Source organism: Heterodontus francisci, chromosome 5, assembly GCF_036365525.1.
Source record: "Heterodontus francisci isolate sHetFra1 chromosome 5, sHetFra1.hap1, whole genome shotgun sequence".
NCBI lineage: Eukaryota > Metazoa > Chordata > Chondrichthyes > Heterodontiformes > Heterodontidae > Heterodontus > Heterodontus francisci.
In genome coordinates this window covers 59,566,141-59,582,743 of record NC_090375.1, presented here as the reverse complement: position 1 = coordinate 59,582,743, position 16,603 = coordinate 59,566,141, and the positions used below count along the sequence as shown (strand labels likewise).

Genomic DNA, 16,603 nt, shown 5'->3' with positions numbered 1-16,603 from the left:
GTCAGGACAGTGGGGCGAACTCGGTCAGGACAGTGGGGTGAACTCAGTCAGGACAATGGGGCGAACTCGGTCAGGACAGTGGGGCGAACTCAGTCAGGACAGTGGGGCGAACTCGGTCAGGACATTGGGGAGAATTCGGTCAGGACAACGGAGTTAACTCAGTCAGGACAGTGGAGAGAACTCGGTCAGGACAGTGGGGCGAACTCGGTCAGGACAGCGGGGAGAACTCGGTCAGGACAGTGGAGAGAACTCGGTCAGGACAGTGCGGAGAACTTGGTCAGGACAGTGGGGAGACCTCGGTCTGGACAGTGTGGAGAACTTGGTCAGGACAGTGGAGAGAACTCGGTCAGGACAGTGGAGAGAACTCGGTCAGGACAGTGTGGAGAATTCGGTCAGGACAGTGGGGAGAACTTGGTCAGGACAGCGGGGAGACCTTGGTCAGGACAGTGTGGAGAACTCAGTCAGGACGGTGGAGAGAACTCGGTCAGGACGGCGGAGAGAACTCGGTCAGGACGACGGAGAGAACTCGGGCAGGACAGTGGGGAGAACTCGGTCAGGACAGCGGGGAGAACTCGGTCAGGGCAGTGGGGCGAACCCGGTCAAGACAGTGCGGAGAACTCGGTCAGGACAGCGGGGAGAACTCGGTCAGGACAGCAGGGAGAACTCGGTCAAGACAGTGCGGAGAACTCGGTCAGGACAGCGGGGAGAACTCGGTCAGGACAGTGTGGAGAACTTGGTCAGGACAGTCGGGCGAACTCGGTCAGGACAGCGGGGAGAACTCGGTCAGGGCAGTGGGGCGAACTCGGTCAAGACAGTGCGGAGAACTCGGTCAGGACAGTGGGGTGAACTCAGTCATGACAGTGGGGCGAACTCGTCAAGACAGTGCTGAGAACTTGGTCAGGACATCGGGGAGAACTCGGTCAGGAGAGTTGGGAGAACTCGGTCAGGACAGCGGGGAGAACTCGGTCAGGACAGTGGGGTGAACTCGGTCAGGACATCGGAGCGAACTCAGTCAGGACAGTGGAACGACCTCGGTCAGGACAGTGGAGCGAACTCGGTCAGCACAGCGGAGAAATCGCGGTCAGGACAGTGGGGAGAACTTGGTCAGGACAGCGGGGCGAACTCAGTCAGGACAGTGGGGAGAACTCGGTCAGGACAGTGGGGAGAACTCGGTCAGCACAGCGGAGAAATCGCGGTCCGGACATTGGGGAGAACTCGGTCAGGACAGCGGAGTGAACTCAGTCAGGACAGTGGGGAGAACTCGGTCAGGACAGTGGGGAGAACTCGGTCAGGACAGTGGGGCGAACTCGGTCAGGACAGCGGGGAGAACTCGGTCAGGGCAGTGGGGCGAACTCGGTCAGGACAGCGGAGCGAACACAGTCAGGACAGTGGAACGACCTCGGTCAGGGCAGTGGAGAGAACTCGGTCAGGACAACGGAGAGAAATCAGTCAGGACAGTGGAGAGAACTCGGTCAGGAGAGTAGGGAGAACTCGGTCAGGGCAGCGGATAGAGCACGGTCAGGACTGAAGGGAGATCTCGGTCAGGACGACGGAGAGAACTCGGTCAGGACAGTTGGGAGAACTCGGTCAGGACAGTGCGGAGAACTTGGTCAGGACAGTGTGGAGAACTCGGTCAGGACAGTGGGGAGAACTCGGTCAGGACAGTGGAGAGAACTCGGTCAGGACAGTGCGGAGAACTTGGTCAGGACAGTGGGGCGAACTCGGTCAGGACAGTGTGGAGAACTCGGTCAGGACAGTGGAGAGAACTCGGTCAGGACAGTGGAGAGAACTCGGTCAGGACAGTGGAGAGAACTCGGTCAGGACAGTTGGGAGAACTCGGTCAGGACAGTGGGGCGAACTCGGTCAGGACAGTGTGGAGAACTCGGTCAGGACAGTGGAGAGAACTCGGTCAGGACAGTGGAGAGAACTCGGTCAGGACAGTGCGGAGAACTTGGTCAGGACAGCGGGGAGACCTCGGTCTGGACAGTGTGGAGAACTCGGTCAGGACAGTGGGGAGAACTGGGTCAGGACAGTGGAGAGAACTCGGTCAGGACAGTGCGGAGAACTTGGTCAGGACAGTGTGGAGAATTCGGTCAGGACAGTGGGGAGACCTCGGTCAGGACAGTGTGGAGTACTCGGTCAGGACAGTGGGGAGACCTCGGTCAGGACTGTGGGGAGAACCTGGTCAGGACAGTGGAGAGAACTCGGTCAGGACAGTGTGGAGAACTCGGTCAGGACAGTGGAGAGAACTCGGTCTGGACAGTGGAGAGAACTCGGTCAGGACAGTGTGGAGAACTCGGTCAGGACAGTGGGGAGAACTCGGTCAGGACAGTGTGGAGAACTCGGTCAGGACTGTGTGGAGAATTCGGTCAGGACAGTGGGGAGAACTTGGTCAGGACAGTGGAGAGAACTCGGTCAGGACAGTGTGGAGAACTCAGTCAGGACAGTGGAGAGAACTCGGTCAGGGCAGTGGGGCGAACTCGGTCAGGACAGTGGGGAGAACTCGGTCAGGACAGTGGGGCGAACTCGGTCAGGACAGCGGGGAGAACTCGGTCAGGACAGCGGAGCGAACACAGTCAGGACAGTGGAACGACCTCAGTCAGGACAGTGGAGAGAACTCGGTCAGGAGAGTAGGGAGAACTCGGTCAGGGCAGCGGATAGAGCACGGTCAGGACTGAAGGGAGAACTCGGTCAGGACGATGGAGAGAACTCGGTCAGGACAGTAGAGAGAACTCGGTCAGGACAGTAGAGAGAACTCGGTCAGGACGGCGGAGAGAGCACGGTCAGGACTGAAGGGAGATCTCGGTCAGGACGACGGAGAGAACTCGGTCAGGACAGTTGGGAGAAATCAGTCAGGACAGCGGAGAGAACTCGGTCAGGACAGTGGAGAGAACTCGGTCAGGACAGTGGAAAGAACTTGGTGAGGACAGTGGAGAGAACTCGGTCAGGAAAATAGGGAGAACTCGGTCAGGACAGCGGAGAGAGCACGGTCAGGACGGCGGAGAGAACTCGGTCAGGACGACGGAGAGAACTCGGTCAGGACAGTGGGGAGAAATCAGTCAGGAGACTGGGGAGAACTCAGTAAGGACAGTGGGGAGACCTTGGTCAGGACAGTGGGGAGAACTCGGTCAGCACAGCGGAGAAAGCTCGGTAAGGACAGTGGGGAGAACTCGTTCAGCACAGCGGAGAAATCTCGGTCAGGACATTGGGGAGAACTCGTTCAGGACAGTGGGGAGAACTCGGTCAGGACAGTGGGGAGAACTCGGTCAGGAGAGTGCGGAGAACTCGGTCAGGACAGCGGGGAGAACTGGGTCAGGACAGTGGGGCGTAGTCGGTCAGGACAGCGGAGTGAACTCAGTCAGGACATTGGGGAGAACTCGGTCAGGACAGTGGAGAAATCTCGTCAGGACAGTGGGGCGTACTCGGTCAGGACAGTGGCGAGAACTCGGTCAGGACAGTGGGGAGAACTCGGTCAGGACAGTGGGGAGAACTCGGTCAGGACAGTGGGGAGAACTCGGTCAGGACAGCCGGGAGAACTCGGTCAGGACAGTGGAGAAATCTCAGTCAGGACAGTGGGGAGAACTCTGTCAGGACAGTGGGGAGAACTCGGTCAGGACAGTGGAGAGAACTCGGTCAGGACAGTGGAGAGAACTCGGTCAGGACAGTGTGGAGAATTCGGTCAGGACAGTGGGGAGAACTTGGTCAGGACAGCGGGGAGACCTTGGTCAGGACAGTGTGGAGAACTCAGTCAGGACGGTGGAGAGAACTCGGTCAGGACGGCGGAGAGAACTCGGTCAGGACGACGGAGAGAACTCGGGCAGGACAGTGGGGAGAACTCGGTCAGGACAGCGGGGAGAACTCGGTCAGGGCAGTGGGGCGAACCCGGTCAAGACAGTGCGGAGAACTCGGTCAGGACAGCGGGGAGAACTCGGTCAGGACAGCAGGGAGAACTCGGTCAAGACAGTGCGGAGAACTCGGTCAGGACAGCGGGGAGAACTCGGTCAGGACAGTGTGGAGAACTTGGTCAGGACAGTCGGGCGAACTCGGTCAGGACAGCGGGGAGAACTCGGTCAGGGCAGTGGGGCGAACTCGGTCAAGACAGTGCGGAGAACTCGGTCAGGACAGTGGGGTGAACTCAGTCATGACAGTGGGGCGAACTCGTCAAGACAGTGCTGAGAACTTGGTCAGGACATCGGGGAGAACTCGGTCAGGAGAGTTGGGAGAACTCGGTCAGGACAGCGGGGAGAACTCGGTCAGGACAGTGGGGTGAACTCGGTCAGGACATCGGAGCGAACTCAGTCAGGACAGTGGAACGACCTCGGTCAGGACAGTGGAGCGAACTCGGTCAGCACAGCGGAGAAATCGCGGTCAGGACAGTGGGGAGAACTTGGTCAGGACAGCGGGGCGAACTCAGTCAGGACAGTGGGGAGAACTCGGTCAGGACAGTGGGGAGAACTCGGTCAGCACAGCGGAGAAATCGCGGTCCGGACATTGGGGAGAACTCGGTCAGGACAGCGGAGTGAACTCAGTCAGGACAGTGGGGAGAACTCGGTCAGGACAGTGGGGAGAACTCGGTCAGGACAGTGGGGCGAACTCGGTCAGGACAGCGGGGAGAACTCGGTCAGGGCAGTGGGGCGAACTCGGTCAGGACAGCGGAGCGAACACAGTCAGGACAGTGGAACGACCTCGGTCAGGGCAGTGGAGAGAACTCGGTCAGGACAACGGAGAGAAATCAGTCAGGACAGTGGAGAGAACTCGGTCAGGAGAGTAGGGAGAACTCGGTCAGGGCAGCGGATAGAGCACGGTCAGGACTGAAGGGAGATCTCGGTCAGGACGACGGAGAGAACTCGGTCAGGACAGTTGGGAGAACTCGGTCAGGACAGTGCGGAGAACTTGGTCAGGACAGTGTGGAGAACTCGGTCAGGACAGTGGGGAGAACTCGGTCAGGACAGTGGAGAGAACTCGGTCAGGACAGTGCGGAGAACTTGGTCAGGACAGTGGGGCGAACTCGGTCAGGACAGTGTGGAGAACTCGGTCAGGACAGTGGAGAGAACTCGGTCAGGACAGTGGAGAGAACTCGGTCAGGACAGTGGAGAGAACTCGGTCAGGACAGTTGGGAGAACTCGGTCAGGACAGTGGGGCGAACTCGGTCAGGACAGTGTGGAGAACTCGGTCAGGACAGTGGAGAGAACTCGGTCAGGACAGTGGAGAGAACTCGGTCAGGACAGTGCGGAGAACTTGGTCAGGACAGCGGGGAGACCTCGGTCTGGACAGTGTGGAGAACTCGGTCAGGACAGTGGGGAGAACTCGGTCAGGACAGTGGAGAGAACTCGGTCAGGACAGTGCGGAGAACTTGGTCAGGACAGTGTGGAGAATTCGGTCAGGACAGTGGGGAGACCTCGGTCAGGACAGTGTGGAGTACTCGGTCAGGACAGTGGGGAGACCTCGGTCAGGACTGTGGGGAGAACCTGGTCAGGACAGTGGAGAGAACTCGGTCAGGACAGTGTGGAGAACTCGGTCAGGACAGTGGAGAGAACTCGGTCTGGACAGTGGAGAGAACTCGGTCAGGACAGTGTGGAGAACTCGGTCAGGACAGTGGGGAGAACTCGGTCAGGACAGTGTGGAGAACTCGGTCAGGACTGTGTGGAGAATTCGGTCAGGACAGTGGGGAGAACTTGGTCAGGACAGTGGAGAGAACTCGGTCAGGACAGTGTGGAGAACTCAGTCAGGACAGTGGAGAGAACTCGGTCAGGGCAGTGGGGCGAACTCGGTCAGGACAGTGGGGAGAACTCGGTCAGGACAGTGGGGCGAACTCGGTCAGGACAGCGGGGAGAACTCGGTCAGGACAGCGGAGCGAACACAGTCAGGACAGTGGAACGACCTCAGTCAGGACAGTGGAGAGAACTCGGTCAGGAGAGTAGGGAGAACTCGGTCAGGGCAGCGGATAGAGCACGGTCAGGACTGAAGGGAGAACTCGGTCAGGACGATGGAGAGAACTCGGTCAGGACAGTAGAGAGAACTCGGTCAGGACAGTAGAGAGAACTCGGTCAGGACGGCGGAGAGAGCACGGTCAGGACTGAAGGGAGATCTCGGTCAGGACGACGGAGAGAACTCGGTCAGGACAGTTGGGAGAAATCAGTCAGGACAGCGGAGAGAACTCGGTCAGGACAGTGGAGAGAACTCGGTCAGGACAGTGGAAAGAACTTGGTGAGGACAGTGGAGAGAACTCGGTCAGGAAAATAGGGAGAACTCGGTCAGGACAGCGGAGAGAGCACGGTCAGGACGGCGGAGAGAACTCGGTCAGGACGACGGAGAGAACTCGGTCAGGACAGTGGGGAGAAATCAGTCAGGAGACTGGGGAGAACTCAGTAAGGACAGTGGGGAGACCTTGGTCAGGACAGTGGGGAGAACTCGGTCAGCACAGCGGAGAAAGCTCGGTAAGGACAGTGGGGAGAACTCGTTCAGCACAGCGGAGAAATCTCGGTCAGGACATTGGGGAGAACTCGTTCAGGACAGTGGGGAGAACTCGGTCAGGACAGTGGGGAGAACTCGGTCAGGAGAGTGCGGAGAACTCGGTCAGGACAGCGGGGAGAACTGGGTCAGGACAGTGGGGCGTAGTCGGTCAGGACAGCGGAGTGAACTCAGTCAGGACATTGGGGAGAACTCGGTCAGGACAGTGGAGAAATCTCGTCAGGACAGTGGGGCGTACTCGGTCAGGACAGTGGCGAGAACTCGGTCAGGACAGTGGGGAGAACTCGGTCAGGACAGTGGGGAGAACTCGGTCAGGACAGCCGGGAGAACTCGGTCAGGACAGTGGAGAAATCTCAGTCAGGACAGTGGGGAGAACTCTGTCAGGACAGTGGGGAGAACTCGGTCAGGACAGCCGGGAGAACTCGGTCAGGACAGTGGGGAGAACTCGGTCAGGACAGTGGGGAGAACTCGGTCAGGACAGCCGGGAGAACTCTGTCAGGACAGTGGAGAAATCTCAGTCAGGACAGTGGGGAGAACTCTGTCAGGACAGCGGAGAGAATTCGGTCTGGACAGTAGGGAGAACTCGGTCAGGACTGAAGGGAGAACTTGTTCAGGAAGATGGAGAGAACTTGGACATGACAACGGAGAGAACTCGGTCAGGACGACGGAGAGAACTCGGTCAGGACAGTGGGGAGAACTCGGTCAGGGACAGCGGCGAGATCTCGGTCAGGACAGCGGAGAGAACTCGTTCAGGACAGCGGAGCGAACCCGTTCAGGACAGTGGGGAGTACTCGGTCAGGACAGTGGAGAGAACTCGGTCAGGACACCCTCCCCGGGAGCCAGCCAAGAGCCCACATGGGTTTGCTTGGCGTGCTCCCCGTGTGGCAACAGGCCCCACTACTACAGGGCTAATTCCGGCGGTGACAGGATGAGGTCCTTAAGTGGGCATTAATTTCCCACTTAAGGGCCTTAATTGGCAGCGGGGCGGGAAGGCCGTTCACTGGCCACTTTCCCGCCTGATTATATGCTCTCCCGGCCTCCAAACCGGATGCTGGGGAGAGCATAAAATTCCCCCCACTGTGTGTGAAGTGCATCAGGTTCAGGATTTTATTGCTCTTTCTTCCTGTTCACAGTTGGAGTGCGACCCGAGGACTCGGCAGCGCTGATACTGGCGAAATCCATCGCAGAGTGTGAGGGCGTGGAGTAGGAGTGGGTGTATGCACATTATGGGAATTCCTACAGTGCGACTGGAGTGAAGGAGATTCGGGCTGAGGCCCGGGAATCCACCACCGCCACACTGGAATTTATGGAGATGTACGAGAATGTTGTTTTGAAAAATAATTGAATTCTTCCTTTCTTCTGATGGAGTCAGAGGGAGGAAAGCAGCAGAGACTGCAGTCTACGCTCAGATGACAGCAAGCTTACCTCAAAGTCAGAAGGTTGTAGGCTCAAGCTCCACTCCGGAGACTTGAGGACAAAACCCAGGTTGGCGCTCCAGTGCACTTCTGAGTTAGTGCTGCATTGCCAGACATGCTGTCTTTCAGATGCCATCTTAAACCAAGGCCCTTCTGCTTCCTCAAAGAAGAACAGGGGGGGTTATCCCAGCATCTTGGCCAATATTTATACTTCTGTCAACATCACTAAAAAATAGATTATCTGGTCATTATCACATTGCTGTTTCTGGGATCTTGCTGTGTGCAAATTGGCTACTGCATTTCCTTCATTACACTTCAAAAGTACCTCATTGGCTGTAAATCATTTTGCCTTTGTGAGCCACCTAAGAGCCACAGAGGAGATCCACAATTGCATTAGTTCCCCTTTATCACTGAAACTAATCAATCTTGGCATTCTAATGTAGTGTTTTATCCATCAATGATGCAGCAGCCCTTTCCAAACCTCCAGGCCCTGGAAATTGAAAAAGGACAAGCCAGCAAGTCACAATATAAACAAAAATAGGACTGTGTTTCACTGGCCGGATTTTCAGGGCCGCAGTTGCCCCACGGTTGTAGTTTGGACAGTCCTATATCGACAGCTTCTGTTCGTTGTCTGTCTCTCCCCTGCTCTTCTGTAAGCATTGGGTCAGTTACATGAGAACTGGCAGGCTTCCAGCACCTTGCTTAAGTAACCGTTATTTCATGTGCAAATCTAGGCAACGAGTGCCACCAAGTGATTCAAGTTCCAGACCTGCCTCCATCCGATGTTCACTAGCACAGAGAGAGTCATGAACTTCAGCGATGGGTGTTGGGGGTGGAATTGAGGGGGGAAAAAAGAGCTAAAAATTTTCTCTGTAGGAACTTTTTAAATGCAATCCAGTAATATCTTCCTTTACTGATTACTGCCCCAAAGGACAGAGCTCCAACTCTGCACCACAGTGAGAATATTTTTAAAAGGCTTCAGGTAATAACAGTCTTTGAACTCGACCCCATCAAACAGCAGGGAGTTGAGGGTGTTGGGGAGAATTTTGAGTGATGATGAAGGCCTGTGAACATATAAGAGGCCTGCAGCAGCCCTGCTGGATAATGGCTGCTTCCAAAATGTGAATTGTGAAGTGTTTAACAGCCTCTCATGACACTTCCCCTTCGCTCCTTCTCCCACCCCTGCCCCCAGGGACCTCATGTGCAATCTTTTTATAACTGCATGCAGATACTACAACCTTTAATTACTTTCTGCCTCTGATGTCTAACAAGGATCCAGTTACAGGCTTCAAGCAGGAGGAACATTATCGACCCAACACTGCTATTATCTCCCCTTGTCTGACTTTACATTAATTCCCTGTCAGTAGCAGAGAGGTAAGGAGTTAGTAAAGAACAGCTTAATGTGCAGGAGACAGAACAGGAAAATTCCATGGTTCAACTTCTGGTTCAATTTGAATCACATGATCACAAGATAATTACAAATGAGAGAGGCCGTTTGTCTCATCTTAATTCATTCATGCTGGTAGACCTGACACACCCACATTGTACCATTCAATTGTTAAATGATTCCAGGGTTTTTGTTTCTAGTACTGGATCTGGCTGGCCATTCCTATGTTATTACTCTGTGTAAAGAAGAATTTCCTGGCATCAATCCTAAAACAGCCTTTTACTAATTTGAACCTGTTCCCTTGTTCTACTCTCACAATTTAGTCATTTTCTGGATTTACCTTTTCCATTCCCTTAACTATCTTGCATCCTTCTCTAAGATTACCCCTCCAACACCTCCTTTCCAGGCCTAAAGCCCAAGTTTCTACAATTATTCCTGATAATTCAGGTTCTTGATGATGGGGATCAGCTTCCAGCAGTTAAATGTCTCCCTTGTGTCTCATTGACCAGAACTGAACACATTGCTAAGGTGAGATCACTGTTGTAATGTAAGAAATGCGGGAGCCAACTTCTGCACAACAAGGTCCCACAAACAGATATGTGATAATGACCACAAAATCTGTAGGTGTTTGTTGAAAGATAAATATTAGCGAGAACACCGAGAGACCTCCTCTGCCTTCCTTCAAAATAATGCCGTAGGATCGTTTACATCCACCTGAGAGGGCAGACAGGGCTTTGATTTAATGTCACATCCAAAAGACAGCACCTCTGATAGTGAAGCACTCTCTCAACAGTGCATTGGAATGTCAGCCAAATTTTGTTTTCTGGAGTGGGGCTTGAACCTACGACCTTCTGACTCATAAGAGAGTATACTACCACTGAGTCAAGGCTAACATTTAAAAGGGAACAGATAAAGCGGAATGAAAGCTCAGGTCTGGAGCAGAAGTTTAAAATGTACATGGATATGGAACAATGCCCTAATACCTCTCAGTGTCCAAATGTGCTTGCTCTTCCAACATTTTGTTATATTCAAGGTGCAATTAATCAGCTTCCCCTTCCCCTCTGCCTGCTGCCACCACCAAAAGCTTGCTGTCTGGAGGTAGAATTGCAGAAGATGTAAATTGCCTGATTGGCTGTAGGGACCAGCCTCAACCAAGTCTCCACAGAACATATGTAAGTATAGTCTCTTATTATCTGATTAGCAAAGGTAATTAAATATGTGTCATACTTCATATCACACAATGCCATGGTCATTGTAACACAAAATCTAGAATGACAAAAGAGTATTTTACCTACTAAATTATTTTGCACTGCGATGGTTCAAGAAGATGGCTCACCACCAACTTCTCAAGGGCAATTAGGGATGGGCAGCAAATGCTGGCCTTGCCAGCGACACTCACTGAAGTGATTTATGACTTTAACTCCTTGTAGGGACTAAACCAAATCAGGAGCACATCCCCACAAATTTGCCTGAATCAAGTTCCAGCCAGACAAATTTTCAGACACTTATTTGGGTCCAAAGAATTGCATTAGCTTTCCCTCAAAGAAAGAAAACCAACAGAGAATTTTACCATCTTTAGCCAACTTTTAATATTTTTATGGCTAAGTCATAAATATCCCAGATATTATAAAGGTCTGGGAAACTCTCTTCAATATGTATCTGTCCGCTTAAAGAGACACAGAGAGGGGGTTCTTGTAGTTGTATACAGAATGCTACATGAGACGATTTATTAACTTTTATATATTTATTAAAGAATTTAACATGCAATAAACTTCTTAAGTGGATAAGTATATCACAATATCAAATATTACTGAGAGATGTAACACATATTCTTATTTCTAACATAGAATCCAAAAGTTTAACCTTGCTAATGTTACAGCAAAATTATCTTAGAATATCCAGAATATCCATCAAAATTTAAAGCAAGCTTGTACCTTAAATCCCCGTATAAGGCATGGGATGAGAAGTGTTGTTGAGGATCCAACACTCCTACGTATCTGCTGTGGACCTTGCATTTTTATACTATTTCGAAGGTATCATATGACTTTTGCATTAGATGTGATCTTTCTGTGTTACCTTTTAAAATCTATATCTGTAATTTAATGTTTTACTGGAATTTGTAGTTTGTGAGCTTTTATCTGGTCAAAATGTTCATAATTGTGTTTACCTGACCTTTCTTGTTCCCGTGAGTACATTCCATTTATTGTTAATTAGCCTGTCCATGGTACCCACAGCAACCTCCGGAGCCGACCCAACAACAACCCCATAAACCAATTAAGTTCTACTGCTACCTCTTACTGAGGTCACATAGGATATTTCAATGTATGTGTTTATCTCCCAAGCCCCTGGTAACAGAGATTTTGAAATGTTTAACTCTACCATCTTACAGACAAGAGACCAAGATAGCAATAAGGGTAATGATAATCAGAGTGTGGCAGGAAGGAACAGAGTGCACAAACTTAAGAGTGCACCAGCAGATAAGGCTGGAGGCCGTGAACTAACAGGATGGGGGGAGGGTCCGGGTGAAGGGAGTTTTAGAAATCCAAAGAGAAAAGTCATGGCATTGGAACAGTATAGCATTGTGGGTAAAGACAAGTAGGGACAGGAAGGGGCAGAGAATTTAACTAAAATTGTACATCAGCAAGTAAGGCCATTGAAGGGAATAGAAGTAAAAAAATTAAAATAAATGTTTTATATCTGAACGCGCAAACCATCTGCAATAAGATAGATGAACTGGTGGCACAAATAGAGGTAAATGATTTAGATCTAATCGCCATTACAGAGATATGGTTACAAGGTGATCAAGGTTGGGAAATAAATATTTCAGGGTACACAATATTTCAGCAAGACAGACAGAATGGCAAAGGAGGAGGGGTAGCCTTGATAATAAAGGATGACATAAGGACATTAGTGAGAAAGGATCAGGCCTCAGAAGATCATGAAGTAGAATCAGTATGGGTGGAAATTAGGAATAGCAAGATTCTGAAAACATTGGTGAGAGTAGTTTATAGGCCCCCTAACAGTAGTTAAACTGTTGGACAGAGCTTTAAACAAGACATTATCGGAGCTTGTAACAAAGGCAATGTAATGATTGTGGGAGACTTTAATCTTCATATAGACTGGGACAATGAAATTGACTAGCATGGTCTAGAAGATGAGTTTTCGGGACAATTTCTTGGAGCAATACATTGTGGAACCAACTAGGGATAAAGCTATCTTAGATCTAATATTGTGTAATGAAGCAGGGTTAATTAGTAATGTCATAGTATAAGATCCACTAGGAAATAGTGATCATAATACCATTGAATTCCATGTTAAGTTTGAAAGTGACATACTCCAATCATAAACAAGAATCTTAAACAACTCCAATTACATAGATATGAGGGGGAAACTGGCTAAGGTAAATTGGGTAAATAGACTAAAAGGTATGGAGGTAAATGAACAGTGGGAAACCTTTAAAGAAACAATTCAAAATGTTCAACAAAAATACATTCCATTGAAAAACAAAAACACAGCCAGAAAGAACCATCCATGGCTCACTCAGGAAGTTAAGGAGAGTATTAGATTAAAAGAAGAGGCTTACAAGGTTGCAAAAAATGGTAGCAAGTCTGAGGATTGGGAATGTTTTAGAAACCAGCAAAGGGCCACCAAAAAGTTGATAAAAAAGGAAAAAATAGAATGAGAGTAAACTAGCCAGTAATATAAAAACAGATTGTAAGAGCTTTTATAGGTATATAAAAAGGAAGAGAGTAGCTAAAGTAAATGTTGGTCCCTTAGAAGCAGTGACAGGATAAACTATCATGGGGAGTGAGGAAATAGCAGAGGCATCGTACGAATATTTTGTGACTATCTTCACAGCAGAAGACACAAGTTTCATACCAGAAATAGAGGGTAACCTAGGGGCTAAAAAGAATGAGGAAATTAAGGAAATTAATGTCATCAGAAAAAAGTATTGGAGAAACATAAGGGACTAAAATCCAACAAATCCTTGGGACCAGATGGCCTACACCCTAAGGTTCTAAAAGAGATAGCTACAGAGATAGTGGAAGCGCTAGCTATGATTTTCCAAAATTCCTTAGATTCGGGAATGGTCCCATCAGATTGAAAGTTGCCAAATGTTACACAGCTTTTCAAGAAAGGAGGGAGAGAGAAAACAGGAAAGTACAGGCCAGTTAGCTAACCTAACATCAGTCGTTGGGAAAATGCTGGAATCTATTATTAAGGAAGTCTTAACAATGCATTTAGAAAAGCACAGTATGATTAGAATAAGTCAACATGATTTTACTAAAGGGAGATCCTGTTTGACAAATTTATTAGAGTTTTTTGAGGATGTAACTAGTAGGGTAGATAAAGGGGAATCAGTAGATGTAGTATACCTGGATTTCCAAAAAGGCATTCGCTAAGGTGCCATACATAAGGTTAATAGGCAAGATAAGGACTCATGGAGTTGGAGGTAATATATTGGCATGCATAGAGGATTGGTCAATGGACGGGAAGCAAAGAGTGGGCATAAATGGGACATTTTCAAGTTGGCAGGCAGTAAATAGTGGAGTGCGGTAAGGATCAGTGCCGGGGCCTCAGTTATTTGCAATCTATATTAATGACTTAGATGAAGAGACAGAGAGTAATGTATCTAGGTTAGTTGATGATACAAAGGTAGGTGGAAAGGTAAGCTATGGCAAGGACACAGAGAGGTTGCAAAGTGATATAGACAGGTTAAGTGAGTGGGAAACAAGATGGAAGACAGAGTATAATGTAGGGAAGTGTGAAGTTATTCACTTTGGTCGTAAGAATAGAAAAAACTTGTAAGTGTTGATGTTCAAAGAGACTTGTGTGTGCTTGTATAAGGAACGCAGAAAGTTAACATGCAGGTACAACAAGCTATTAGGAAGGCAAATGGCATGTTGGCCTTTATTGCAAGGGATTGGAGTACAGGAATAAGGAAGTCTTGCTACAATTGTACAAGGTTTTGGTGAGACCACATCGCAGTTTTGGTCTCCGCATTTAAGAAAGGATATACTTGCATTGGAGGCGGTACAGTGAAGGTTCACTAAATTGGTCCCTGGGATAAGTAGGTTGGCCTATGATGATAGGCTGAGTAATTTGGGCCTATACTCTCTGGAGTTTAGAAGAATGAGAGGCGATCTCATTGAAACATACAAGATTCTGAAGGGGCTGGATAGGGTAGACATTGAGAGATTGTTTCCGCTGGTCAGGGAATCTAAAACAAGGGGGCACACAATAAGGGCCAATCATTTAGGACTGAGATGAGGAGAAATTACTTCACTCAAAGGGTTGTGAATCTTTGGAATTCTCTACCCCAGAGGGTTGTGGTTGCTCCATCAGTGAATACATTTAAGGCTGGGATAGACAGATTTTTGATCTCTCAGGGAATCAAGGGATATGGCAAAAGAGTGGGAAAGTGGAGTTGAAGCCTAAGATCAATCATAATCATATTGAATGGTGGGGCAGGCTTGATGGGCCATATGGTCTACTCCTGCTCCTATTTCTTGCGTTCTTGTGAAATGTACCACTGACTGGCTGCATGCACAGCAAAGGGCCCAGGAGCTTCCATGGCTAGCATGACATCCAGCAAGCCTGCAATTCGTAAAAGCAGCTTGCCTCTCTCACAGGATAGGTGCATTCAAGCTACAGGAGTAGCTGGAACTCCATTAGAAATTCTTTGAGGAAAGGAAGGAGACTGCAAATGGACAACAGGCCAGAGGCTCCCAGGTTCTTTGATTCACTGCTACAGGCCTTAGTGCAGGGGTTTTTGAGGAGGAGAGAGGTGATTGTTCCACAGTGGGGCCAAGAGACCCTTGAGGCATACCCTCCAAAGGGAATGGAAGCAGATGGCCACAGAGGTCATTTCCCTGAGTCTGGCCATGAGGACCTGGCTGCAGTGCTGTAAAATGTTCAGTGTCAAGGTCAGTGTATGCATCTTCAAATGGCATTTTCTACACATCAAGCTACCAACATCTCACGCTGCTCAATGCAGCACAGCCCTATCATTCACCCAACAGCAATCGGGACTCATGCCTAATGTTCAGATGATCTCCCTCACATACTTATTAATGCTGCCAACCTCACACCCACCTCTCGCAGCTTCCACATACCTCCAGCTATTCAGTTATGGCAGGCACATCACTCAAACACATTGCAATTCGCTCATTGATATTTTTCCCTCTGTCTTGCAGGACAAAGTCACACATAACTGCAGGGAGTAGCAAAGAACTGGTAGGGAACAGGCAGGCCAACATCTCCTGAGCCCTTTGGAGGAGACGGTGCTCCACATTATCGGCTGGCATTTGCTGAGGCAATTGAATCCGGCATCACTGAGACCCGTAAGGATAATGGCATGCTCCTGCTTTATGTATCTTCTCAAATCCCACTTCACCCATGGTCTGCTATCTGAAATGAAGTGCAAGTTGCAGATGGTGTGACCGTAAACCTCTTGCTTTCCACCCCACCACCCCCTTACCCCCACTTCCCTCACCCCAATGCTCCACTTCTGCATTTCTGCTTTCATATACCCAAGACCTGCTGCCTGGCCAACCAGTGCAGCCTCACCATCACTTGATCTGATATTCACTGCCAGCAGCTCAAATACTGGCATTGCACATACTTTAGAGGGTAGTATAGAGTCGGGATCAGCATGTACTGAATCATTGGGCACAAGTGGGCTGCAGCCAGGCCAGAGGGAAAGGAGAGTTTCTGTGCCAGCCCAACAGAGGGCAAGGTCGCAGATGAGCATTTTGATGGGACAGTGTATAAGAAAAGTTGATAGATATGCACAACGACATGTTTCGTGCTTTGGCAGGTCTGCCCGACAGTCAGTTGTCACTGTCTAGGAGCATGGAAGAGTCTGGTTCCACCTTGGCACAGAGCTTGGAGCCCATCCTTTCCAGCATGGAAATGGTGGCCAAATCCATGAGAACACATTAGACCCAGATGTGATGCAGCATCTGATGGCCGAAGGCTCAGCTTCCATTACAGCACAGGCAGAAGCCACCCAACGTATGAGTTCTGCAGTGGAAGTCTGTTTGACATCATGAAATCTCTGCTTGTTGCCATGCACACTCAGACTGCTGCCACCATGGCTCTATGAATATCTTGTCCTCTCTGCACCCTTGGCTCCAAATGTTTATTATACTGCAGCCCAAGAGGAATGCAACTATAGAGTCGCCATGACTGGGAGCAAATGTTGTGCTCAGAGGGCTTTCAGATCCGCATCATTCCTTCCAAAGATCCAGCAACACTCCCTTGTTCCGACCGAGGTGGGAGGAGTGCATTGTTAATTCAGTCCCACTTCTCCACAGATCACAGCATA

At 49.9% G+C, this 16,603-nt stretch overlaps 1 protein-coding gene across 1 annotated transcript in view; it reads left to right on the top strand.

Moving 5' to 3' along the window:
* zgc:162816 (uncharacterized protein LOC571260 homolog) overlaps nt 1-16,603 on the top strand; it is a 108,475-nt gene that overhangs the window by 61,164 nt on the left and 30,708 nt on the right. The window contains 3 exon segments of the mRNA XM_068030812.1: nt 7,605-7,795; nt 14,367-14,371; nt 15,702-15,710. Coding sequence (XP_067886913.1) covers nt 7,605-7,795; nt 14,367-14,371; nt 15,702-15,710 — 205 coding nt within the window.